The sequence below is a fragment of the Daucus carota genome, chromosome 8, assembly GCF_001625215.2.
Source record: "Daucus carota subsp. sativus chromosome 8, DH1 v3.0, whole genome shotgun sequence".
NCBI lineage: Eukaryota > Viridiplantae > Streptophyta > Magnoliopsida > Apiales > Apiaceae > Daucus > Daucus carota.
Window position 1 is genome coordinate 26,543,613 of NC_030388.2, and position 27,921 is coordinate 26,571,533.

The window sequence follows — 27,921 nt, forward strand, 5'->3', positions numbered from 1 at the left end:
TATAGAAGGCGCGCCCTTTTCGGAGGTAATTCCGAGGGCGCGGCCTCCTGGCAGGGGGGAGCATGTCAGTGGAGTATCTTGAATAGCCATGGGAAGAAGACCAAGGGCGCGCCCTTGGCGGGGTGATCTCGTGGGCGCGGCCTTCGGATATTAGAAGACATGTCTGACCTGTTGAGACGACTCATGGGACAAGACATCGAAGATGAAGGGCGCGCCCTCAGGGGTCGCGCCCACATGTGGACGCATTGAATGAGAGGGCGTACCCCTTGGAGGTGTAACCTCTATGAGAGGGCGTAGCCCTCGGAAGGCTTGGCCTATGTGATAGGGCGCGGCCCTCGGAGGTGTGACCTCTTTGAGAGGGCGTACCCCTTGGAGGTGTAACCTCTATGGGAGGTGTGACCTCTATGAGAGGCTTGAACTCAATGAGAGGGCGTAGCCTTTGGAGGTGTAACCTCTATGAGAGGCTTGACCATATTTGGCCACATTTGGTCACGTGAATTGGGAGAGGGCGCGCCCTCCGCGGGTAATCCGGGAGGCGCGGCCCTTTGTCTCAAGAGCACGATGTCACGTGTCTGAAGTGTGAAGAGAATTAATGAGGAACAAGGATCAAGGGCGCGCCCTCCGTGGTCGCGCCCACAGGTGATGAATATGTGTGAGGTTGAGTGAGTCTCGACGACGACCCTTCCGAGGGATACGAAGACCTACCCTTCCGAGGGATATGAAGACTAGTGCCAGAGCTCATCTGGTAGTTATCAGGCTCATCTGGTAGTTCCCGGGTTACGTCCGGGCATGATCTATAATCCCCAGTCCTGCTATCTGCCGGGTTGTCCTCGTGCGGGGGCCTGGGGTGATCATGGTTGTAGAAGGCCCTCAGGGGTAACACGAAGGCCGATCATATGTCCGGGTCCTGTATTCTGGTGAGTTAGTCCTCATTGGGGGACTGGGACGATCGTGTAACTTGGCTCCTCAATTGTCTTATCTCTTAGTGAGAACCTTCACTAGGGGGTAAGGACGCGTCCCTACGCCTCATGGAAGTGGTCACGACTCTGTCCGATGTCTCCTCCATGTTACGAAGAGTAGCGGTTAGTGTCACCTCTCGTAGTGGAGATGATGCCGTATCCGTGATGTACTTGGACTAGGATTCTAAGGTAGTTGTCTCAAGGCTTACTTCTAACTGGAGTAGAACTCTAAGTGATAAGTCTCCGACCCACGGTTGGTCTTATCCCCAAGAGGCCTAGTCCTGATCAAACTAGGAGTCTTGGTTCTATAGAACTACGTACGGCTTGATCCCCTATATAAAGGGGTACGTAGGCACATCAAGGGGATATATCGAGAGTTGTGAGAACGAGAGCAGAAATATATTCCCTTGATCTCAGCCACCCTCAAACAAACAACCACCACTCTCCGGCGACCAAAACCACCGTCACGGATCTTGATTCCGGCCATGAACCTCATCTTTGTTGATTACCAAATTCCTCTATCAACAAATTGGCGCTAGAAGGAGGGGCTATTCAAGATCATCATCTTAAGAGGAAGATATGTCACACGACGGAGATTCGCACGTAGAGGAGGATCGTTTTCCGGCAGGGCGATGGCTAGAGCACAAGAGAAGATGAGACCTTCGTCGGGAGTTTGAAGGAGGACGATCATCAACGAAATTCTAGGAGGTAACCTAACATGCGAACAAGGTATTCTGGACCGGGGAGTCGGTGAAGGATGCGATTTTCGGAGACCTAACACCTACGAAGAGGGTACACCTCCCCCGAACAGGGTACGCCTCCCCCGGACAGAGTACACCTCCCCCCGACAGGGTACGCCTCCAGGTGATGTGGTGTCCGTCGACCACCGTTAGGAATGCATCCCTTGACACCTACGAAGAGGGTACGCCTCCCCCGGACAGAAGAGCCTAGGTGGAGGGAGTATGGACTTTTCCAAGCTTATACGGTGGGTTGGAAGTCGAGAAATGAAGCGAAAAGAAAGAAAATCACGAGCGCCCTATAGCGCCCTGGTAGCGCCCGGGGTCTGCCCATGTGGCGCGCCCGCGCCCTGGAGCGGCGCGCCCGCGCCCTGGGAGCGCCCGCGCCCAGGAGCGGCGCGCCCGCGCCCTGGGTGCGCCCTGTGAGCGCCCGCGCCCTGGAGCGGCGCGCCCGCGCCCTGGGTGCGCCCTGGGAGCGCCCGCGCCCTGGGTGCGCCCTGGGTGCGCCCTGGGAGCGCCCGCGCCCTGGGTGCGCCCTGGGAGCGCCCGCGCCCTGGGTGCGTCCTGGGAGCGCCCGCGCCCGCGCCCTGGGTGCGCCCTGGGAGCGCCCTTGGAGCGCCCGTGTCTGTCATTGTGGCGCGCCTGCGCCCTGGAGCGGCGCGCCCGCGCCCTGGGAGCGCCCGCGCCCTGGAGCGGCGCGCCCGCGCCCTGGGTGCGCCCTGGTAGCGCGCCCGCGCTACCCCGATTGTGGAAAGTTTCATTTTTTAGGTCCGTTTGGATTAGCTGCTGGCCCGGTCAACTTAGGGCACTTAAATATGAATTAAAGGAAGAAAAAGCCCTAAACACCTCCCCCGGATAGAGTACACCTCCCCCTGACAGGGTACACCTCCCCCTGACAGGGTACGCCTCCAAGTGATGTGGTGCTCAATTACCACCGTGAGGAACGAATTCCCTAACACCTTCGAAGAAGGCGCACCTCCGGGTAATACGGTGTTACCTTTATGAGGAGTACACCTCTTTGCCGTGAGGAGTAGTCGCATTTTCCTCCAACAAGACAAACATACTCAGGAAGGAGCTCACTAGTCTTGAAGAGGTCACGTCCCTCCCTAGGGCGCGCCCTCTCGGAAGTACTCATCACTTGAGGAAGCGCATAAGGGCGCGCCCCCAGGATAATAAGGTTGAGAAGGGAGATGCTTCAAAGACGCGCCTCCTTCTAGTTGGACGCACCCCGAGTTCCAAAGTCATGTTTCCAGGGTTGATAATTCGGGAGGACACGCCTTCCCCCTAACAGGGCACGTCATGAGGTAACACTGACCGCCATTATTAAGTGGTATACATGATTGAGTGCAGGTCAAGTCCGACATGCTAAAGGAGCTGTCCATCTTGATGAGAGCGCGTCCTCCGTTCATCATGAACGTAGCATGATACCTACAAGGTCTTTGACCATGATACACTTAAGGCCTTTCAAAAGTTGCCTAATTATCAATGACCAGCTCTGGGTGCTATGAATTTTAACCATCCATGATATTCTCTGGGTAACGCTTTATACTATTGATTCCCCATTGAGCTATGAGCTCTGGGACCCGTGCGATGCACCGGAGTTATATAAACCACGATAAGATTCGTGATGCCCCATATGGGATGATGTATGGACTGGGGAGTGGTCCTTTTGAATTTCTTAAGCAAGTGATTCACGCGTGAAAAAGTAAGGCTGCGCCAAAGGCTGCGCCCTCTACTTAATCCTTGGAAAAGATCAAAAGAGCCCACGTTACAAGTAAGGCTGCGCCGTAGGCTGCGCCCTCTGCTTATACAGTCCTTGAAAGAAAAGAAATATTGCAAGGCAGCGCCATCAGCCGCGCCCTCTGCTTAGGCAATTCTTTAGAAAAAGATAAAAAAGGGGTCATATTATAACAAGGCGGCGCCGTTTTGTAAGTCGCGCCTTATATGTACTGTTCCTAGGTACCATGGACACACTAAGGCTGAAAAACAGCCACCAACCTTCGCACCGCGAAGGCGCGCCCTTCTTTTGTTGAAGTTCATTGGCGCGAATGTTATGGTTGAATGTGTTCTTTGGAGGGAATAAGCGAAGCTGCGCCACTGTCAACGACAGATAGGTCGCGTCCCCTGTTTTCTTTTATAAAGATTGCTCATTACTTATGAACACATCATAAAGATGCGCCAGCCTCATGTCTAGCCACTTTGCTAAAATAATCAAAGATACCGACATTATATACTTGCAAGGTCTGTGCACAACCTGCATCTTGGAATGTCGAGGAATAATAGTGGCTTATGTCGCGCCTCTATGCGCGGACGCGCTCTCGGAAGAGGATGTGTGGTATGGGGTAAAAATTTCCCTGATATCTCCAATATCAAGAAAATTTGGGGAGTACTTGTTATGGCCAGATTTGGCCCTGGTAATCTTATAGAAGGCGCGCCCTTTTCGGAGGTAATTCCGAGGGCGCGGCCTCCTGGCAGGGGGGAGCATGTCAGTGGAGTATCTTGAATAGCCATGGGAAGAAGACCAAGGGCGCGCCCTTGGCGGGGTGATCTCGTGGGCGCGGCCTTCGGATATTAGAAGACATGTCTGACCTGTTGAGACGACTCATGGGACAAGACATCGAAGATGAAGGGCGCGCCCTCAGGGGTCGCGCCCACATGTGGACGCATTGAATGAGAGGGCGTACCCCTTGGAGGTGTAACCTCTATGAGAGGGCGTAGCCCTCGGAAGGCTTGGCCTATGTGATAGGGCGCGGCCCTCGGAGGTGTGACCTCTTTGAGAGGGCGTACCCCTTGGAGGTGTAACCTCTATGGGAGGTGTGACCTCTATGAGAGGCTTGAACTCAATGAGAGGGCGTAGCCTTTGGAGGTGTAACCTCTATGAGAGGCTTGACCATATTTGGCCACATTTGGTCACGTGAATTGGGAGAGGGCGCGCCCTCCGCGGGTAATCCGGGAGGCGCGGCCCTTTGTCTCAAGAGCACGATGTCACGTGTCTGAAGTGTGAAGAGAATGAGGAACAAGGATCAAGGGCGCGCCCTCCGTGGTCGCGCCCACAGGTGATGAATATGTGTGAGGTTGAGTGAGTCTCGACGACGACCCTTCCGAGGGATACGAAGACCTACCCTTCCGAGGGATATGAAGACTAGTGCCAGAGCTCATCTGGTAGTTATCAGGCTCATCTGGTAGTTCCCGGGTTACGTCCGGGCATGATCTATAATCCCCAGTCCTGCTATCTGCCGGGTTGTCCTCGTGCGGGGGCCTGGGGTGATCATGGTTGTAGAAGGCCCTCAGGGGTAACACGAAGGCCGATCATATGTCCGGGTCCTGTATTCTGGTGAGTTAGTCCTCATTGGGGGACTGGGACGATCGTGTAACTTGGCTCCTCAATTGTCTTATCTCTTAGTGAGAACCTTCACTAGGGGGTAAGGACGCGTCCCTACGCCTCATGGAAGTGGTCACGACTCTGTCCGATGTCTCCTCCATGTTACGAAGAGTAGCGGTTAGTGTCACCTCTCGTAGTGGAGATGATGCCGTATCCGTGATGTACTTGGACTAGGATTCTAAGGTAGTTGTCTCAAGGCTTACTTCTAACTGGAGTAGAACTCTAAGTGATAAGTCTCCGACCCACGGTTGGTCTTATCCCCAAGAGGCCTAGTCCTGATCAAACTAGGAGTCTTGGTTCTATAGAACTACGTACGGCTTGATCCCCTATATAAAGGGGTACGTAGGCACATCAAGGGGATATATCGAGAGTTGTGAGAACGAGAGCAGAAATATATTCCCTTGATCTCAGCCACCCTCAAACAAACAACCACCACTCTCCGGCGACCAAAACCACCGTCACGGATCTTGATTCCGGCCATGAACCTCATCTTTGTTGATTACCAAATTCCTCTATCAACAAGTTATAAACACATTTGCCACAATTCTGCCCGACTCTTCCTTTCCCTTAAATGACCCTGCAAAAGATTGCCAATGTCAGTCTAATAAGCACTTGATAACATTTGTGAACTGTAGCAAAGTTCTTTAGAGAACCATATTTCACCTAGGCATTGCATTATATTACTAAAAGATGAAACATAAATAATTGTGGCTCTTTCATTGGCAGAAATAGCGGCTTCTTTAAGTAGAAGTCCAGTTGAGAAGCTCAATCACCGTATGGGAAAAAAAGCATACCACTCTTTATGGGTTTTAGAAACCAGAATTGAGAAGCTTGAAGTTGTAGCTTTTTTTCTTATGCTTCTCACCTTTTTGACCTGCTGTTCTGCATTAATATGCCCACACTCTCTTTCTGTTTATTTTATCCAGCTTTAACTTGTTATTCTAATTGCTTTAGTTTTAGTTTCATTAGTTGGAAAACGATAAATGTATTGCACTAGCAAGAAACAGTATCATGTGAATTGTGTCTCTGGCCCCTGTTGGTTCTTATGTAATTGCATTTTAAGCGAGTTTCTTAGCAAGTTTATCTATTATCAATCCAAATTCTTTTAAAAATAATATTATAATGTACCAAACACTGCACGAACTTATAAGTCAAATTATCCAAACAATAAAAGAAACTTATAAGTTCAAGTAACCAAACACTTAAATTAATGTATGACAAATTAACAATGAGATGAGAATAGTATTATTATTGTTATACACACGCACTAACAAAATCTCCTTTACAAGTCCTAAACAATGAGTAGAATACAATACAAGATGAAAATCTTACAAATATTCCTCTATTGGATAAATTGAATTTCCTTTTCTTAGTTAGACTAGCTGGTAAAAGCAAAAATATAATAACAATAATCAAAAAAATTCTGCAAGATAACGGTAACATGGTAGATCCACAAAAAAACCAGGGTGATGGATCCATACATCACACGTACTAGAGTGTCTGATATACTATAAATGCCGATATCACAGAGGATACTAAATCTTCAACATTTTTCCTGTTTTAGGATTTAGAACACAATGAGAATATATTGGGATGACAGTATTATGTTTATAATTACTGCAGGGCCTGATAAAGGAACAATGTATGTAAGTTAACACATTAGAATGGGAGCACAGATATCACTGAGACAATGACATTGATGAAAGTTCTGATTTATATTACAGGGGGGAAAGTATTCTAGTGACAAGCACATTGTAACGGACAAGTCAAAGTGTCCAAGCTACACGCAATCTAGCTAAGATATTGAAATGAAAGATGCCAAGGGGATCAAGCATTGAATCCTAATAACGCAAACAGGGTAGGAGCATATTAACAATGTTTGTCGAAAATATTGAGTAAACACAAGGCAACCATCTGTGATTCTATTTTTAAGTATGCTAATAATCAGATACTCAAAAACTACTATTAATAACTAAGACTAGAGAGCAAAGAGGGTGTTGATATATGTCTAAGAAGTTGGAAAGTGCCTATATACTGCAACTAGTCTGCAAGTAATGGTAATAACTATATATGTAAGTACGTCGTCCATCAACTCTAACTTGATCCACAAACTTAAGTTAGCCAAGTGAGATTACAGGAGCAGAGATATCACTTATCCAAACAATGTATGTAAGTTCACTTGTTTAAATAATTAGAGTGAATTAGGAAGTATATATACAATGAAACTACACTTGCCAAAAAAAATAAACTCGAAAAATAAACAAACAATAATTCTACGAAATGGAGCATTCTTACACAATATTAGAGTTACTTACGACTTCATTCTTGTGATTGAAACCCCTCAAGGGAAACAAGGCTCTGAGTGAACTTGGCAACTGACTTGACATCGGTGAGATGAGCTGGGAAAGGAAGCTTCTTAGTCGTTTTCTTTGTGTAGTTGTAAAATTTGTATCCAAAAACAAAATTGAGTCCAAGAAAGTGTTGAGCGCCCAAATAAAGATACGTCCGATCCAACTCCAAATCCATTTCAAGATTGAACTTTTTAATCCACAAGCCATCATCATCTAACATCCAAAGACTCATAACTGATTCATCCCCAGCAGATTCATATACCATAGCCACAGAACCTTCAAAATCCAAAATCTTAGACTTCTTTATCCTTTTCTGTTCCACGTAATCAGGAAACGGTAACACCACAATTTCTCCAAACAAATCATTCCGCAAATCAAACGGCAATAGCTCACCCTCCCCTTCCATGTACAACTTCCCACTAATATCAGGACCACAGAATCTCTTCAGCTTATGCCAAAAAGACATTTTAATAGTATCCGGAGTACGAATCATTTTCCAGGTATCAGCATTTGCGGAATACAACTGTGCTTCTGAGAAGTTACCCATGTTAATAATAGAACCCCATGTGTTACGGACAACCTTTGTTACAATCCTAAGAATCTTGTAGTCATTTCCAACAGAATCAAACCCAAACCCTAGACAAACCCCGACTTGATTGATTTCATAGTTGGGGGCATAAAGCATCTTATACTGTCTAGTACATGGATTCCAAATACAAATATCATAGCTACTTTCATTGGAAAGACAAACAAGACCATTACAAGAACGCATGTAATAAACCATACCCTCAAGACGTGATGGCAATTTAAGCTCAACTGATTCTTCAACAGTGTCCATGGAGAAAACCCTCCAATAATAAGAGGCTTTGAGCACGGATGCTTGTTTGTTCCTGGAATTGGCAAGGTGGGCTTCAACAAACTGTGGGCTTGTTATGATGGACAGCCAGGTTTTGCAGACTGATTTGAAGCGGAGAAGTGATATTACAGGAAGATGGGAAAGTATGAGAAAAACCATCTCTTCGGAGAAATAATTAGTCGCCATTGAGCCCTAGGATGTTGTGTGTATTATATAACATTCAAATGTGCATCAGAAAGATAAACAAGACCATTACAAGAATGAAAATAACGAACCATACTCTTACAGCATGATGACAATTTGAACACTATTAACGGCCGGTGTACTTATTTTCTCTTGGAATTAAGGTGGACTTCAACAAACTGAGGGTTTGTTATATATAAAGAATAGATAGGTTTTACAAACTCAAAGCTGAAGGTGATATCACAAGAAGATATGAATGTCGAATATTATTTCTTCACATAAATAATAGATAGATCTTTTACTCCTTATTCAGCTGTAATGATGATGATAAAGTTGCGTTTTAGGGTTCCCGTTATCGAACCCTAATATATATATCCGTTGTATTTATTCTTACAAATTCTGTAAATTATTTTAAGCTTTCTTTTCAAAAGGTTTATCAAAGAGTTTAAAATTATTAAGAAAATTATATACAAAAATTTCAACCTATTTTACAACAAAGCAGGGTGTACTTCGTAGACTCAATGACAAGGCATTAGACTAACCCCCTTGTGCTCTCTACATTACACAAATTTACGAAACAAACAAGCTGGTCCTATTATAAACACATTTGCAGCAATTATGCTGGACTCTTCCTTTCCCAGATATGACCCTGCAAAAGATTACAAGAATGTCAGTCTAAGAATATCTGATAACATTTGGAAAAAATGAACTCGAAAAGAAAACAAACGATAATTCTATGGAATTGAGCATTCTTTCTTTCACAATATCAAAGTTACTTACCACTTCACGCTTGTGATTCAAACCCCTCAAGAGAGACAAGGCTCTCAGTGAACTTGGCAACCGACTTGACATCGGTGAGATGAGCGGGGAAAGGAAGCTTCTTAGTGGTTTTCTTCTTGTAGTTGTAAAATTTGTATCCAAAAATAAAATTAAGTCCAAGAAAGTGTTGGGCGCCCAAATAAAGATACATCCGATCCAACTCTAAATCCGTTTCAAGATTGAACTTTTTAATCCACAAGCCAGCATCATCTAACATCCAAAGACTAAGGACTGATTCATCCCCAGCTGCAGATTCATATACCATAGCCAGAGAACCTTCAAAATCCAAAATTTTGGACTTCTTTATCCTTTTCTGTTCCACGTTATAATCAAGAAACGGTAATACTACAAGTTCTCCAAACACATCGTTGCGCAAATCAAACGGCAATAGCCCACCCTCACCTTCCAAATACAACTTCCCACTAATATCAGGACCACAGGATCTCTTCAGCCTATTCCAAAAAGATATTCTAATAGTATCCGGAATACGAATCTTTTTCCAAGTATCAGCCTTTGCGGAATACAACTGTGCTTCTGGTTTAAGATTCATGCTAACAATAAAACCTCGTAAGTCACGGACAACCTTTGTTACAATCCAAAGAATCTTGTAGTCGTTTCCAATAGAATCAAAACCAAACCCTAGACAATGCCTTACACCAAATGCATAGTTGGGCACAGAAAGCATCTTATACTGTCTAGTACACGGATTCCAAATACATATACTATCATAACAATCATTAGAAAGACAAACAAGACCATTACAAGAACGCATGTAACGAACCTTACCCTCCCAATGTGATGGCAGTTTAAGCTCAACTGAATCTTCCACAGTGTCCATGGAGAGAACCCTCCAATCATAAGAGGCTTTGAGCACAGATGCTTGTTTCTTCTAGGAATTAGCCAGCTGGGCTTTAACAAACTGTGGGCTTTCTATGATAGATAGCCAGGTTTTGCACACAGATTTGCAGCGTAGAAGTGATATTACAGGAAGATAGGAAAGTATGAGGAACACCATCTCTTCGGATAAATAATTATTACATCTTTTAGTGGCCATTGAGCACAAGAAATGATTATGAGAATAATAAAGTTGCGTTTTGGTGTTCAGATAGAGGTGGTAAGAAGAGGGGTGCGAGACTAGGCATTCTGAACCCTATTATATATATACCCGCTGTACCCTACACAGCGAACAGACGCCTCCCTCTATTTCTTCACTTCGCGACTCTTCGCGTAAATTCTTTTTCTTTATCAGGGAAAACGTCATCAATCTGCCTAAACAAATCTGCGGGAATAATAATTTTTGCCATAACAAGAATTTATTTCTAAAAAAGTTTTAAATTACTAATTCTGCCGGTTAAATATTCTTTTTCAAATTTTCTTTTTATGAATTAAAATATTATACTTATAATTTTATTCACAAAAGTAAAAATTTCAAATAGGTGATTAAATTACTTAAAAGTACATGAAAAAAAGTTAGGAGACTAACATACCCACAAAAAGAATAATTAATATTTGGTCACATTTCTTTGATTAGATATATTTTTTGAAAATGTGAAATAATTAGAGCATGTATCAATTCATAGTAGAATATCTTAATGGTATTTGATAAAATAATGAAGTCTTAAATATAAAAACAATTTTTACATTAATTTCTTGAAATAATTAAGTAAAGTATTATGTTTATTATAATTCCTGAAAATTTAATATTAATGTTATTGATATCGAGTAAGCATTATTCTGATTGGACAATTTTTTTTTAAAAAAAATCAGTTCAAGGATCAATTCAAAAAAACATATGTTATTTTACCATCATAACTTGTTTTAAGATTATAAACAATAAGATAATTAATTCTTTTAGAGTGTAAAAGAATTGGGGCGTACCTTCAAAAATAAAAATCTCCTGCAAATTCCTTTCAAAAATATGTTTTTAGATCAATTGAACTTTAAAAATTACAATTTAAAACTTCTCCGATCTAATATGCAACTCCATTTTTATTATATTTTTCTCAATTGATTTGAGAAGTAATTCCCTTTTGTAAATCGTAACTTTCAAAAATGAAACTTAAAAACAGAAATTTGAATATATATTTCAGAAAACCATTTTTTCGAAACCAAGTTAAAAGTGTAGGGTGTTTCTTTATAATTTCCCTAAATAATACTGTCAAACAAGCCCGAAATCCGTTTGCTTGCTTTGGATAGCATTTTCAAGTCAAATAATTAAACGAATGGGAAAAGTCATATCTAGAAGCACATAAGCAACTATATATATTCAAGCTTCACTACCATAAAATCCACAGCATGCAGATGAAAAAGGAGAAGCAACTTTTACCTATCCGTCTAAACATAATAATTTTTAGCAACCAACAAATCCATCCATTATACCTAGAACCTAAACTTACAAAGCAGGGTGTACTTGGTACTCAATGACAAGGCATTAGACTAAATTCACTTGTGCCATCTACATGCACAATTTACAAAACAAACAAGCTGGTCCAGTTATAAACACATTTGCCACAATTCTGCCCGACTCTTCCTTTCCCTTAAATGACCCTGCAAAAGATTGCCAATGTCAGTCTAATAAGCACTTGATAACATTTGTGAACTGTCGCAAAATTCTTTAGAGAACCATATTTCACCTTGGCATTGCATTATATTACAAAAAGATGAAACATAAATAATTGTGGCTCTTTAATTGGTAGAAGTAGCGGCTTCTTTAAGTGTAGAAGTCCAGTACACCCTTTCTGTTTATTTTATCCAACTTTAACTTGTTATGCTAATTGCTTTTGTTTTAGTTTCATTAGTTGGAAAATGGTGAATGTATTGCACTTGCAAGAAACAGTATCATGTGACTTGTGTCTCTGGATTTTAAACGAATTTCTTAGCAAGTTTATCTATTATCAATTCAAACTCTTTTAAAAATTATATTATAATGTACCAAACACTGCACGAACTTATAAGTCAAATTATCCAAACACTAAAAAAAACTTACAAGTTCAAGTAACCAAACACTTAAATTAATGTTTGACAAATTAACAATGAGTTGAGAATAGTATTATTATTATTACACACGCACTAACAAAATCTCCTTCACAAGTCCTGAACAATGAGTAGAATACAATACAAGATGAATATCTTACCTATATTCCTCTATTGAATAAATTGAATTTCCTTTTCTTAGTTAGACTAGCTGGTAAAAGCAAAAATATAATAACAAATCTCAAAAAAATTCTGCAAGATAACGGTAACATGGTAGATCCACAAAAAACCAGGGTAATGGATCCATACATCACAGGTACTAGAGTGTCTGATATACTATAAATGCCGATATCACAGAGCATACTCAATCTTCAACATTTTTCCTGTTTTAGGAATTAGAACACAGTGAGAATATATTGGGATGACAGTATTATGTTTATAATTACTGCAGGGCCTGATAAAGAACAATGTATGTAAGTTGACACATACACGCAATCTAGCTAAGATATTGAAATGAAAGATGCCAAGGGGATCAACCATTAAATCCTAATAAAGCAGGGTAGGAGCATATTGACAATGTTTGTGGAAAAAATTGAGTAAACACAAGGCAACCATCTGTGATTCTTTTTTTAAGTATACTAATAATCAGATACTCAAAAACTACTATTAATAACTAAGACTAGAGAGCAAAGAGGGTGTTGATATATGTCTAAGAAGTTGGAAAGTGCCTATATACTGCAAGTACTGGTAATAACTATATATGTAAGGACGTCGTCCATCAACTCTAACTTGATCCACAAATCTAAGTTAGCCAAGTGAGATTACAGGAGCAGAGATATCACTTATCCAAACAATGTATGTAAGTTCACTTGTTTAAATAATTAGAGTGAATTAGGAAGTATATATACAATGAAACTACACTTACCAAAAAAAATAAACTCGAAAAATAAACAAACAATAATTCTACAAAATGGAGCATTCTTACACAATATTAGAGTTACTTGCGACTTCATTCTTGTGATTGAAACCCCTCAAGGGAAACAAGGCTCTGAGTGAACTTGGCAACTGACTTGACATCGGTGAGATGAGCTGGGAAAGGAAGCTTCTTAGTCGTTTTCTTTGTGTAGTTGTAAAATTTGTATCCAAAAACAAAATTGAGTCCAAGAAAGTGTTGAGCGCCCAAATAAAGATACGTCCGATCCAACTCCAAATCCATTTCAAGATTGAACTTTTTAATCCACAAGCCATCATCATCTAACATCCAAAGACTCATAACTGATTCATCCCCAGCAGATTCATATACCATAGCCACAGAACCTTCAAAATCCAAAATCTTAGACTTCTTTATCCTTTTCTGTTCCACGTAATCAGGAAACGGTAACACCACAATTTCTCCAAACAAATCATTCCGCAAATCAAACGGCAATAGCTCACCCTCCCCTTCCATATACAACTTCCCACTAATATCAGGACCACAGAATCTCTTCAGCTTATGCCAAAAAGACATTTTAATAGTATCCGGAGTACGAATCATTTTCCAGGTATCAGCATTTGCGGAATACAACTGTGCTTCTGAGAAGTTACCCATGTTAATAATAAAACCCCATGTGTTACGGGTAACCTTTGTTACAATCCTAAGAATCTTGTAGTCATTTCCAACAGAATCAAACCCAAACCCTAAACAAGCCCCGACATTATTTATTGAATAGTTGGGGGCATTAAGCATCTTATACTGTCTAGTACACGGATTCCAAATACAAATATCATAACTACTTTCATTGGAAAGACAAACAAGACCATTACAAGAACGCATGTAATAAACCATACCCTCAAGACGTGATGGCAATTTAAGCTCAACTGATTCTTCAACACTGTCCATGGAGAAAACCCCCCAATAATAAGAGGCTTTGAGCACGGATGCTTGTTTGTTCCTGGAATTGGCAAGGTGGGCTTCAACAAACTGTGGGCTTTTTATGATGGATAGCCAGGTTTTGCAGACTGATTTGAAGCGGAGAAGTGATATTACAGGAAGATAGGAAAGTATGAGAAAAATTATCTCTTCGGAGAAATAATTAGTCGCCATTGAGCCCTAGGAATGATGATGATAAAGTTGCGGTTCAGTGTTCCAGTTCTCAACTCTATATACCCGATGTATCCTACATTCAAACGAACAGACACTCCCCCTATTTCTTCACTCCCGACTCTTCGATAAATACACCAGAAAAACATGATTCAGAAATAAACAGGTACATTTTGCTTCGTATTAATAAAATCATTTGTTTGTCAAGAAAAAAAACAACAGCATTTTGTCGAACATTTATGAGAAGGATGTGGGGAATCTTAAACTCTTCATTTTTTTCGCGTATTTAATTTTTACTCTTTTTGGTTTTTTTTATATGTCACGTACCTTTAAGTGGGTTGACTGCATAGTAAAAATTATTATGATTGACACTTTGCACCCCTTATATTTCGGCGCTTTTTCGATTTGGTCTCAAACATTTTTTTTTGACAGTATGCACCCCAAAGTTTGAAAAGCGCTTCGCTTTGCACCCTTTTGACCAATCTCCGTTAATTGACCGTTAAAGTTAACAGATTTCAGGTTTTCACTTTGCACCCCACAATTTTAATTTTTTTTCATGAGTGTTTTGAAATATTTTTTTTCCAAAATTAGACACTTTTGAAATATTTTTTTTCTAAATTAGACACTATTGCCTGCTGGTATTAACGACATTGTTTACAAATGCCCTGAACTTCATAATATTAAGAACATGTGCCATAGGATGACAAAATAAGTTAGGAACTTTTTAAAAGATTGATAATATCACTTCAGAGCCTGAGAATGTTGGAGATTTCAGCCATATTAAAATTCTCATATTATTCTGTGTAAAACGAATTGCTATTTAAAACGAACAAAATTGATGATACCTGATAAATGCCCAGTATCTTTGCAAGGCAGGTGGAGCTATGTGAAGTGATTGATTCAGATAAATACTTTAAATATTCTGGAACGAAGTCGATAAAAGACTTCAGTTCTGTCTTGGTAACCTGTTTAATTATAAACCTGTCATCTAAGGTTTTTCAAAGAAGACATTGCTCTTGCCACCCTGCGCTCCCCACTTCTTACAACGGCTAAGAGACCATATATAATCTAATTCGTTGCAACAGATCTTCCGCAAAGCCTTAAATCTCCTTTCACAATAACAAATAACAAGTTACAGTGTACTTTACCTTCTCAAGTGGAACTTCATCTGTAAAAGAAACCTTAGCATGCATATTGTTGTTGTATGAGAGCGAGTCCAACCCTGAGGAGGCTTGAGAACTGGACATGGATAAGAAGCTCTCATCAGCAGAAGCAAGAGGCTTGAGAACAACAATAGTGTCTAATTTTGAAAAAAAATATTTCAAAAGTGTCTAATTTTGAAAAAAAATATTTCAAAATACTCATGAAAAAAAATTAAAATTGTGGGGTGCAAAGTGAAAATATGAAATCTGTTAACTTTAACGGTCAATTAACGGTGAGTGGTCAAAGGGGTGCAAAACGAAGCGCTTTTCAAACTTTAGGGTGCATACTGCCAAAAAAAATTGTTTGAGACCAAATCGAAAAAGCGCCTAAACATAAGGGGTGCAAAGTGTCAATCACTCTATTTTTAATTGATTTTTTTTGTGAATTAAAGTTTTGATCATATATTTTTATTCAGAAAAATAAATTTTCAAAAATAATATTTTTAACTATCCAGTCACGTCTACAAGCACATAAGCAAGTACATAAGCATTTTCAGTGACATATATTTTCTATTTTTTCAATTGATAAAATATTAATGAATCTCTGTCAAACTTTAGTCAAGTTTACTGACACACAACCAAAAATGAAGAGACGGAGGGAGTAATATTTAGCAAACGAACAAATCCATCCAATATAAGGAAGACCTAGATATACCAAAAGTTTGAACCTAAATTTACAAAGCAGGGTGTACTTCGTACTTAATGACAAGGCATTGTTAGACTAATTCACTTGTGCTCTCTACATGCACAATTTACAAAACAAACAAGCTGGTCCAGTTATAAACACATTTGCCACAACTCTGCCTGACTCTTCCTTTCCCTTGAATGACCTGCAAAAGATCACAAGAATGTCAGTCTAATAAGCACTTGATAAGTGATAACATTTGTCGACAGATCACCAACTGTAGCAAAGTTCTCTAGAGAACCATAGCTTCAAACTTGCCTTTATTTAATCAAATTTCACCGCATGGCCTTGCATTATATTACTAAAAGATGAAACAGAAATAATTAATGTATGACAAACTGACAATGAGGTGAGAATAGTAATATCATTATGCACAAGCACTAACAAAATCTCTCCTTTAATACAAGTCCTGAACAATGAGTAGAATACAATACAAGATAAATATCTTACAAATATTCCTTTATTGGATAAATTGAAGTTCCTTTTCTCAGTTAAACTAGCCGGTAAAAGCAAAAATATAATAACAAATCTCAAAAAATACTCTGCAAGATAACGGTAACTTGGTAGATCCACAAAAAACCAGGGTAATTAATGGATCTATTTTTAAGTATATTAATCAGATACTCAAAAACCTTTAATAACTAAGACTTAGAGAGCAAAGAGGGTGATGATAAGTACATCGTTTCCCCCAATGCTAACTTGATCCACAAATCTAATTAGTTACTTAATTAGCTAGCCAAGTATTTCATTTGTTGAAATAATAAGATTGAATCAGGAACTATATACCAATGAAACTACAATCAACAAAAAAAAAAACTCTAAAAGTAAACAAAGAATAATTCTACAAAATTGAGCATTCTTTCACAATATTAAAGTTACTTACCACTTCACTCTTGAGATTTAAACCCCTCAAGGGAGACAAGGCTCTCGGTGAACTTGACAACTGAGTTGACATCGGTGAGATGAGCTGGGAAAGGAAGCTTCTTAGTCGTTTTCTTTTTGTAGTTGTAAAATTTGTATCCAAAAACAAAATTGAGTCCAAGAAAGTGTTGAGCGCCCAAATAAAGATACATCCGATCCAACTCCAATTCCATTTCAAGATTGAACTTTTTAATCCACAAGCCAACATCATCTAATATCCAAAGACTAAGAACTGATTCATCCCCGGCAGATTCATATACCATAGCGAGAGAACCTTCAAAATTCAAAATTTTAGACTTCTTTATCCTTTTCTCTTGCACGTGTTTGGGAAACGGTAACACTACAATTTCTCCAAACACATTGTTCCGCAAATCAAATGGCACTAGCCCACCCTCACCTCCCAAATACAACATCCCACTAATATCAGGACCACACAATATCTTCAGCTTAGTGGAAAGAGAATCTTTAATATTATCCGGAACCTGAATCTTTTTCCAAGTATCAGCATTTGCGGAATACAACTGTGCTTCAGGTTCACTCATGTCGCGGCCACGGATAACCTTTCTTACAATCCTAAGAACCTTGTAGTCATTTCCAATACAATCAAAACCAAACCCTAGACAAATTGCAACATTATGTGCATAATTGGGGACAGAAAGCCTCTTATACTGTCTAGTACAGGGATTCCAGATACATATAACATAATAACTTTCATTGGAAAGACAAACAAGACCATTACAAGAACGCATGTAACGAACCTTACCCTCAAGACGTTCACATGGCAATTTAAGCTTAACTGATTCTTCAACAGTGTCCATGGACAAAACCCTCCAATCATAAGAGGCTTTGAGCACAGATGCTTGTTTCTTCTTGGAATTAGCAAGGTGGGCTTCAATAAACTGTGGGCTTGTTATGATGGATAGCCAGGTTTTGCAGACTGATTTGCAGCGGAGAAGGGATATTACAGGAAGATAAGAAAGTATGATGAACACCAACTCTTCTGATAAATAATTATTACATCTTTTAGTCGCCATTGAGCCCTAGAAAATGAAGAGTTGCAGTTCTCAGACGCCTATTCAAACAAGCTCTTTTCAATCTAAAAATGATCTCCAAAAATAGTGTTTTAACGGGATTCTGGTGATTATTTAAAAATTTAAAAAGTTTCTCCTTTAGGTTTTTTCAATATATTATTACCAAATATAATAATCATTTTTTCTTTAGAATTTATAGCTAATTAATTAGATTTTCTCATTTTTCTAAATAATAATAAAATATATTTCCTCCGTTCCTAAATAATAATTAGATGCTCTCAACCCTGTTATGTACCCGCTGTATCCAGTATCCTCCACAGCAAACAGACACCTTCCTCTGTTTCTTCACAGATAGTAAATTCTTTTTAGCGTAGAACAATGGGATGAACAGTTCCGACCCGAAATGTAAAACCCCCGATCCTAATTTGTATTTTTTTCGAGTCGGGTTCGTATTGGGTTTCGAATCATATCTTAATCTTGTCATCCCTGGATGATCTGTTTTTGCTTATGGGGTGTAGAAAAGTACTGTCAGACTCAAAAATCCATTTGCTCTTGCCAACAGGGAAGCCAAATGATGAGAAAACGGGGAGAATGTTCATATCCAAGGCAACACCATGGCAATCAAACTCAAGGTTCACCACCATAAAAATAAGGCAGATGAAAAGAGGGATCGTCTCGACAATATTTTACTTTGTAGTCACAAGTTATGCCTGTAGTTCAGCAATAACTACAGAAATAATCTGAACATTGTTAAATAAAAGATGATACAGGGTATTAGAATAAATAAAATCAACAAGCAATCATGTTGGGATGCATAAAGAGGTTCAAAATCTTAACCAACCACATGTTTATCGACAATCTTTAACAGTACCATATGAAAGAACAATACTACAAAATTTTCACTATGCAATATAAGTCTCGACAAAAAGTACAGAAATCAACCCAAAATGATTTTTTTTTTTTCTTTCAACATAAGTTCAAGCTTGACCTCGAGAAGCACTTTCTTCCATGTGATTTGCATGAAAATACAGGAGTCTAAGACTTGTACAGAAAGTATTGCTCTTGTGGCCTATTTCTCCCACTCTATTAGCCCAACAGCAATCTCTGATTTACCGAGCCAAGCAAACATACCAGCACAAGTAGGGTCATGCATCCTTGAATATACGAGGAAACACTTCATGAACACTAATGTCTAGAGTTACTGGATCCCTGCACAAATTTGAAGGTACTGAGGCGCCGTATAATGACATGATCCATAACAAAAGAAAATTACACATTGTTTATAAGCCTTCTCAATTAAATTATTTTAATACGAATTCAAGAGAATGAGCAATTAGAAAGTAGTCTCTCTCTACCAATATGACAAAAGCAACAAACTTAAAATAGGTAAACAACAAATAATAATAAACATAAGCAAGTGATAAAAAGGAAACTATCGACGGAGTAAACACCACACTGGGTTTCAACCTAGATAAGTGTACATGTCCAGACTTTCCGCATGAGATTTTTTCCAGCCAATAGTTTTCCAAAATCTCTCTTTTCCATGACAAAAATGATATATTCTGATTCACCCCATACCGAAATTAATTGTGAATGAGGTGTTTATATCCAAACCACCTATCCAATATGGCTATGGGTCCCATTTTTGAATCAATATGACCAGCAAATAAACAATCCTATTTAAATAAATGACAAGCAACCTCTATACAACTTGTTTTATTCGGCTTATGTATCATCAGCAAAATATACAGCCTATGCCCTATAGCTTTCAAATTTATTAACAAAGGATAATACAGATCTATGAGAAAACTGAATAATAAATTATGATTTCAGATCATGAGTGTAGTATTTGCAGACCAATTTCATAGGTAATTCTTGTATAGTATACTGCATCAGAACCAATGCAATATATATATATATGTATGTCTATATGTATGGAGGGAGCGAGCGAGCGAGCGAGCGAGGGGGGGGGGAGAGAGAGAGAGAGAGAGAGAGAGACCTGCACAATACTTGTCCTTTCTCATTGGAGCTGGGTATAAACCATAATTTTCTCACCAACGGTGATTCAAATTGTACAAAGAATCCATCACTTTGACCATGCTTCCATTTCCTTGATCCCTGACCTTTCCATACCTGGGGACACAGAATGCATACACAGATAGCTTTCTTACAATACAGTTAATACAATTCTAAGCAGTCACTAGCTATATCACACATTTAGGATAGTAGACAACAAGCATGCATGTGCACGGAGTGAGTAGGCTACTTCAAATGATTTTCACAGAACTACAAAGCATAAGAAGCTAGAGAAGTATTCTACAGCAGCAAATTTTATCATAATTCAAAGAAAGCCAACAACATTTAGCAGACTACATACTGATGTTAAAAAACTGAAATAGTTTTCTTGAAAAGCACTCACTCCTAAAGCTTATATTGAGTTGATGAAACAATAATCAACCAGTAAACAGAACAAATTCAAGCTGTAAAGTGTAAGTGAGAGTTTAGGACACATTCATAGGGGACATTATCAACTGTTTCCCTTATAGCTCTTAGTAAAAAATGGGGAGGAAGATGCGATGCAACTTCACTGAAGCACTCGCTTCTGCGCTAGTTGAGCTCCTAGGCGCAGTGCAAGAAGTACAGAACCATGCTTTTAATCCAATGTCGACTGGGTTGTTTCTAAAATAAACGGGTCTTAAACTCTTTCTTTCTTCTCCTAAATACTGATTCTTGTATATACACGTAAATATTGATAATAAACCTACATCTGAGATTCTTGTATATATATACTGATTTTTATATATATAATACACATCTTTATTCTTTTTTATGTCAGTATGGTTTTAATTACTTGTATACTCTTTCGTGTCCTATCTGATTTATTGTAATACATTTATTGTTTTTACTATACATATACTTGTATGTAATAAGTACATATTAACTGATTATAGCGACTGATACTGATTACATACGACTACATTTTCTATAGTAATACTGATTGCTAACTGCTAAACCCTAAACACTCTGATTTGGATTTTTGATACTTCCTTGACGATGAATTTGTGAATTTTGATGAAGAAGAAGAAGAAGAATGAACCTATGTTACTCGGACTCTTCATTTTACCTTCGAGTACCTGTGTCGGACACTTAACATGGACAATCATACTTGGATACTTATTTTAGGCCAAAAACATACATACTTTTCATAATGTTGCCGAGTCCAATATTTGGACACGTATTCATGTTGGAAACTTGTAGCCGAGCGAGTAACATAGGAAGGAACTAAATTATTCTAGACATGAATCTATCTGATGATGAATTTGGGTGCTTTATCATTTGACAATTTAGTTTTGCTTATAAATTTCATATCTATAAAATTGTAATATTTTACATTTTATACCATGTAAATATGTATATTTATTTGCCTTTCATGAATCCGCGCACGTATTGCATTGCGCATTGCGCTTATGCCCCAGGGCCAGCAGACATTTGTGCTTCAGCACGCACGTCGTGTTTAATAACTTCGATACTATAATATTATAACCGACCATGAAATAATTCCTAGTCGGTTCTACATAATTTCGGCCAGATAATATAATTTAATTTGGGTCGAATTTTCAACACTTTAATTACTATATTAAATATTAAAGACATATTAGAGATTTTTCTTATAGTTGGTCAGTTATTCGGCTATAGGCTTTTCATTACAATATCAGACTCTTTTTTATAGGATAATTCTAAATGTAAAAAAAAAAAAATAATAATACAATATGCACAGGCTCTACACAATTATCAAAATCTACTCCCTCATTCCAATTGATTTTGGCCACATCTCATATCTTACATTTCCCAGAAGTATTTACCAGATTACCTTATAAAAGTAAACTAAGTGCTAAATATGTTATCAATTCGAGGTAAATTAGGTGGCTTTCATTTGATTGCTAAAGATGTGATATTCTATCCCTGGAAAAAATTAATGTGATGGAAGGAGTATATTATATTATTAAGATAACCAAGAAATGATAATTTCAAATTAATTTATTATATGTGGGGTCATGTGTTGCACGGGCTCTACGCAGCTATTAATGAGAAACAAGAGAACTTTCGTAGTTGAAACCCTAACATAATTGAAATAACAAGATAATTTTTCAAGTACTATTTTAAATAGTATATATACAATCATGTTAAATTGAAGAGTAAAGAAAATCCTAAACAATGCATTTACGTCAAAAAATTTCTTATTATTTAAGAAATATATGGATTTTGAAACAAGTTTATCAATAATTGTCAATTTTTTACTTTCCTGACTAGTTAGTAGTTACCAATAATTTTTAGTATAAAGGTTACATTAAACAAATTTTCTATCCATAAATATTAAATTACAATAAATTTAAGGGTATTGGCCAGTTATATTTGTTTCAAAAAGGAAAAGTACTAAACCCTAGACCAGCTTCCCTTTTTGCCCATGCTATACATGAATACAGACCAAGTATCTACATAGGCATTTTGGAACGGAGTATATATCGTACATGCGCAACTCAGGGCAGTGTATCTACTCTATTTCGCAACAGACAAAGGTATATGTTAGCTTTTTTCCCCCAAACTCTCGCACTTCAGATGCGTGCGTGTGTGTGTGTGTGTGCGTGTGTGTGTGTGTGTGTGTGTGTGTGTAATACAAGTTTCAGAGAAGATCTAGACTTTGGCAAGGATATAAGATATGATTTTGATATTAAAGACACATATATGCAGGATTCTGGGAGGATATACAAGGGTTGGGGAAGAGAGATAGGAGAAAGGCTTTTAACGATGAACACCAGATAGGCAGTGCTGCAGAGCTTTGATGTAGAAGAAAGTAGAAAAGTATAGAGCAGATAAGTATAAATACAGTTCTCAAATCATCGCATCCACAAGGTCTTTACGGGCCTTAATTTTCATAATCAGTAAATCAGACCACTCAGAATGAATCTCAGGTATATAGGTCAATTTTCCTTGCACTCAAAAAAAAAGGGTCGATTTTCCTAACATTAAAACATAAACACACTAGCTCGTGCTCTGCACTAGCCTCCGGCCCTCCGCAATGCTTGTACAAGATAAGATTATGCACTTCAGTCATCCACTTATATTATAATGCAACAGCACATGTTCACACTCATTATTCTTGACATAACCAGATACATAGTTGGGAAAAAGAAATAACTAAGCTTACCTGAGGGTAAGATATTATACTTTTAGGTGCTATCAAGCATGCTGCTCGTGAGAAAGAATCCACTGCATACTGCCTGAGAAATGATAAACAAGTCCCATGTGTCTCGGGCGATTCAAAAGCCTAAAACATTTGAAAAACACCGGCATTATAAGCAAATAAGAAGCAGATATAATGAATCTAAAAGTGAATTCAAATGTGCCATAAAAAGGAAATAAGCATTAGAGTAAACATGAAACGGGCAAAAGAAAAACATTTGAACAAGCAGCTGTTACAGAAAGTTCCGAACCTTGTCAATATTAACAACTGGGGCATATTTTTCAGTATCTGTCTTCTCCTTGTCGAGAAGAAAATAAACTCTCCCATCCACCTTAGATGTTTCATGCCATGATTTTACAGCTGCCTCCATTGTTTCAACAAGAAAAGAGAAAGTTTCCTTGCAGCTTTCTTCGTCTTTGTACTTAGCAGACTGCAAAACGAGACTAGTTGAATGATCCTAATGCAATATGCTAATAATTTTTTTAAAATCCAGATGCTCACTGAAGTTCTGGCATATGCAAAGCCTATTTTACTTTTTATGTAAAACCCTATGAAACGATAAGATAATAAGTCATAAACAATAAGCTTAGCAGGGATAGAATATATTTAAAGCAAGAATCGCATAAATGTCAAAATCATGAATTCATGATTATTAGTGTGACAAATTACACATACCAGTTCTGACTTAAAGACATCAATGTGTTTCCCCATATCTATGTTGGACCTCAAGTTTTGCACTTCATCAGCTCGCTGTTTCTCTTTAGCCAATTGCGAAAGCTTCTTAATTTTCTTTGACACCTCTGAACTTTGTGGATTGTAGTCCAGTGCTTTATTAAAAGCAGCTGAAGCCTACAGCACGAATACACAGTTAGAACATCATGACTGGACGAGATTTCACTTCTAAAAGCGACTCCTGAGAATAATCATTCTTTACACATACCTCATCATATCGTTCCATTGCCTCTAACACACACCCTTTTCTGAAATATCCCTGCCCAATTAAAGATAAGCATATTACAATAGAGTTGATGAAAACTGAAAACTTAAAAGGGAGGGCAAAAGATACCTTCTCCCAGTTGGGGTTTAAAGAGATTGTTGTCTCAGCATCAGCAAGTGCTTTTTGGAGCTTAACTAGATGCAAAAATGCAGCAGCACGGTTGCTATACTTAATATAACAGAAGAAGAAAAATAATTAATTAGTTAGTGATGCTCTTTTTGATCATGCAAACTATAAACATATTAATTACAAATATAAGGTACATAGATTGATCCAAATACAAAGACACAAGATTATTAGGACACAAACAACTTTTCAGAAAATTACAAGTGCATGTGAAGAAAGTTTACTGTTTCACCCAACTAGAACTGTAAAAACATCTGACACATTGAGACAACAAATTATACAAACAGGCATGATCTGGAACATAAGTGTTGACTACTGTTCTATTAATCAATGTCTACAGGAGATGGGCATTTATAGTAACTCAATGATCACTGTCAATGAAACAGCATCTCGTTCTTGTACATTTAGTCCTTTACTATCATCTAGGCTATGGTTTTTTGTAAAAAAATAAATAATAAGAGCAGGATTGGGCTAACCACTCTAACATCTTGAATCCAAAATTTCTTAACAAAAAAGTATACGAGGCCATTGGTCTATATAAGTACAGAATAACTTATACGAGGGATTAACTAACAGCCAGTCCTTCCTGTAAGAGATAAAAAGCCAATTTTTAATTTTAGATTCTAATATACCAATCATTCCCGCCATTTGTTTATATTTGGTCCTGGCGACAGTATCTGCTTATATCACACTCTTTCTTCTCAAAGGACGATTCTTGACTACTGTAGATGCTATCTCAGTGTGCTAACTCAGATATGGAGACTTAATAATTGAATATGCCAAGTTATTCCATATGCCAATCCTTTCAAATTCAAAACATATGATGATCTATTTGTAATCAATTAAACTACAATCCCGGAACTACACTTCGTAGCAAAAGAACATAAGGCAGAGTAAAGTTTTCTAAACAAATGATAACAATGTGTGATATTAATATAAAAATAAAGAACGAGGATTATACCTCAAAGGATACTGATAATGTCGCGCTTTAATTTACCATATTAGATTCTTATCATACATTCACATGTATAATATACAGAGATTTATCAACGAAGTCATACATATGTCTATTGAATGTCTTGGCATTCATATTATAGGCTTCCTTAAACTCGCACAGTAATTACTAGTTGAATGAAAAAACAGTAACAGCTACCCAAATTGAAGAGTCAAACACGAAAGAGGATAAATGACATTCTAATTCATGATATCGGAATTCAGAAGTCATTCCGCATTAGGATTAGAGGCCAGCTTTTATCAAAAGGAAAAAGAAAAGAAAAAAGAATCAACCCCATTTACATATAACACATATCCAACAAACTAAATATCAGAAGAAATAGTAAAACATTTCAAGAAAATCAAGAAACCCAAATATCAGTACAGAGCACAAACTGAGTTGGGCCAAGCAAAAACACAGAAACACGATCAAAAAATACGTAAATAGCAAAATTAAAATAGATACAGAGAATGTAAGTAACAAAACCTGTAAAGGGTTGCATTAGAAGGGTCTTTCTTGATAGCCTGAGTGTACAAAGCAGCAGCCTTTAAGTAATTACCAGCTTTAAAGAACGCATTCCCTTGTTCTTTTAAAGATATCTCTTTGTTCGCTTCAGATTCCACCATTTTCAACTCAAAGTTGGGCTTTCTGCTCTGTTAGAGACTTGGAATTCAATTTTTCAAAGGGGTTTAGCAAATTACAGTAGCTGCTAGGGCTTTAATCAATTTTAATTTCGAGTGTTTAAAATTGGAGATCCGGGATCTGAATTTCGGGTATGAGACGGTGTTGGCCCGACCCATGATTTGTTTAATTAATTGTTTTGCCATGGTGTTGGGATTTGTTTGGTTTTGGCGTTTTGCAGACAATGTTACTCCTTCTGTCCCCTCAATTGTTCACGGAGACCAAGACAATGTATGAAAAATGAGTAAAATTAGATGAAAAATGGGTAAAGTGGTGGGATCTATCAATATTTAATAATAGATTTGAGATAGTGGAGGAAAGTAGTGGGTGTAATAGTAGTTTTTATTGTTAAATATGAGATAGTGGGGGAAGAGAGTGGGTGTAATGATGAGAAAAACTTACTATTTATGATAATGTAAAGAAATGAGAGGGACATCCCAAAATAATAACTGTAAACAAATGAGAGGGACAGAGGAAGTACAACATACGTAAACTTTTATTTTTTTAATTTAACAATATTTTTATATATTTTATAGATATTATGGATTTGATTTATGTTAAATCAAAAATATTTGGCTGGATGTTATATAGTTCATAGAAGTTACTTTTTTTTTTGAGTGCATCATATAAGTTACTTTTAATTTAAGTACAATACTCTAAAATCTCATAAATATGAAGAAATTTTCAAAATAATAAAATATGTTAAATAATTTTATAAAATTATGAAATTTTAGATATTATTAATTCCTTTTGATCCCATAAAAAGATACTACTGCTGTATTTTATCTCAAATTTCACGACGAATACTATTTCAAGAACAATCTTCATTTGGGATGGCATGTGATTCAACAAAGGAAATTGATGCTATTCGGAGATTTTTTTTATTACATTCCGCAGAAAGTATATGACTAAATATAATTATTTTGTTAGATTCGTATTTATAAGTATTTTAATATAATGAAGTTTTTATATTTTATATTAATATATAATTAAAGATATTAATAATCAAAAGTGTGTTTGGCAAACATAATAAAGACAAACAAGAAAAGTATTAAGAGACGGATAAAGTAAATTTTTGCTTTGGTGACCTAACCGTGTACGGTGAAGCTTAATGATTTTCTGTATTGTTTTATAAATAAAAGATTGATTTTTTTTTATTTTGATATTCATTATCTGAAATATTATATTCAGTTCGATAAAATAATCAAAATTATTTTAATTTTAATTAATTCATTATAATTTCTGAACTGACTCATACGCGAATCAATTTGATTATGACAGAATAATTAGCCTTGCAATCAATCAAGTGAGCTTCATTTCATTTTCCAATTCCAGAATTGTAAATATTCACACACGGTTGTCTAAGGCAATTGTCTGTATGGCAGTTTGAATCATCCTATACCTTCTGCAACAATACTAGTCACCCGAATTTCATTATGCTTAAACTCGGATTGTTAGAAATATGCAAAATTAAACCCTGAGTCAGAACCAATTTAAACTCAAATATGCTGTTCACTTCTGCCTCTATGGTTTAATTTACATTTTACAGTAATTGCTGAGCCACTCGTTTTACTAGCACTGTAAACTAGTGTGCCAGTTCACGAGATGTTTGTTATTATGCTCATGAGTTCCAACAGCATAAAAAGTAAAATCCTGTATTTAACATAACAATGCTGAACTCCTTTCTATGTCTGTCTTTAAG

General features: G+C 37.9%; 4 protein-coding genes and 1 long non-coding RNA gene across 10 annotated transcripts; all 5 read right to left on the reverse strand.

Moving 5' to 3' along the window:
* Positions 1–5,597: 5,597 nt before the first annotated feature.
* On the reverse strand, positions 5,598–8,475 carry LOC108197217 (putative F-box protein At3g17480). 3 transcript variants are annotated; one of them, XM_017364773.2, is made up of 2 exons: positions 7,394–8,475; positions 5,598–5,655 (listed from the first exon to the last, which is right to left on the reverse strand). In XM_017364773.2, exon 1 carries the CDS (start codon positions 8,469–8,471, stop codon positions 7,398–7,400), a length of 1,074 nt encoding a protein of 357 aa, XP_017220262.1. In that variant the 5' UTR covers positions 8,472–8,475; the 3' UTR covers positions 5,598–5,655; positions 7,394–7,397. The 3 variants fall into 3 exon arrangements, with proteins under 3 accessions (XP_017220262.1, XP_063938524.1, XP_063938525.1); XM_064082454.1 differs by having other exon boundaries at positions 5,600–5,655; positions 7,374–8,475; XM_064082455.1 differs by lacking the exon at positions 5,598–5,655 and adding an exon at positions 5,691–6,633.
* Positions 8,476–8,912: 437 nt separating this feature from the next.
* On the reverse strand, positions 8,913–9,358 carry LOC135148339 (uncharacterized). The gene is made up of 2 exons (XR_010286408.1): positions 9,249–9,358; positions 8,913–9,117 (listed from the first exon to the last, which is right to left on the reverse strand). It is a non-coding gene; the product is annotated as an uncharacterized LOC135148339 (long non-coding RNA).
* A 139-nt stretch (positions 9,359–9,497) lies between these two features.
* On the reverse strand, positions 9,498–10,125 carry LOC108198447 (F-box/WD-40 repeat-containing protein 1-like). The gene is made up of 2 exons (XM_064083812.1): positions 9,637–10,125; positions 9,498–9,533 (listed from the first exon to the last, which is right to left on the reverse strand). The coding sequence occupies exons 1-2, from the start codon at positions 10,123–10,125 to the stop codon at positions 9,498–9,500; spliced, it is 525 nt and encodes a 174-aa protein (XP_063939882.1).
* Positions 10,126–11,528: 1,403 nt separating this feature from the next.
* LOC108197216 (putative F-box protein At3g17480) lies at positions 11,529–18,277 on the reverse strand. Of its 4 annotated transcripts, none has more exons than XM_064083509.1 (2): positions 17,111–18,276; positions 11,529–11,834 (listed from the first exon to the last, which is right to left on the reverse strand). In XM_064083509.1, the coding sequence occupies exon 1, from the start codon at positions 18,180–18,182 to the stop codon at positions 17,115–17,117; it is 1,068 nt and encodes a 355-aa protein (XP_063939579.1). In that variant the 5' UTR covers positions 18,183–18,276; the 3' UTR covers positions 11,529–11,834; positions 17,111–17,114. The 4 variants fall into 4 exon arrangements, with proteins under 4 accessions (XP_063939579.1, XP_017220261.1, XP_017220260.1 ...); XM_017364772.2 differs by lacking the exon at positions 17,111–18,276 and adding an exon at positions 13,266–14,467; XM_017364771.2 differs by lacking the exon at positions 17,111–18,276 and adding an exon at positions 13,246–14,467.
* A 682-nt stretch (positions 18,278–18,959) lies between these two features.
* LOC108199451 (uncharacterized) lies at positions 18,960–26,272 on the reverse strand. Its single transcript, XM_017367263.2, has 8 exons — positions 26,025–26,272; positions 24,488–24,581; positions 24,362–24,412; positions 24,097–24,270; positions 23,672–23,851; positions 23,386–23,505; positions 20,179–20,312; positions 18,960–19,388 (listed from the first exon to the last, which is right to left on the reverse strand). Exons 1-8 carry the CDS (start codon positions 26,162–26,164, stop codon positions 19,325–19,327), a joined length of 957 nt encoding a protein of 318 aa, XP_017222752.1. The 5' UTR covers positions 26,165–26,272; the 3' UTR covers positions 18,960–19,324.
* Between the last annotated feature and the right edge of the window lie 1,649 nt (positions 26,273–27,921).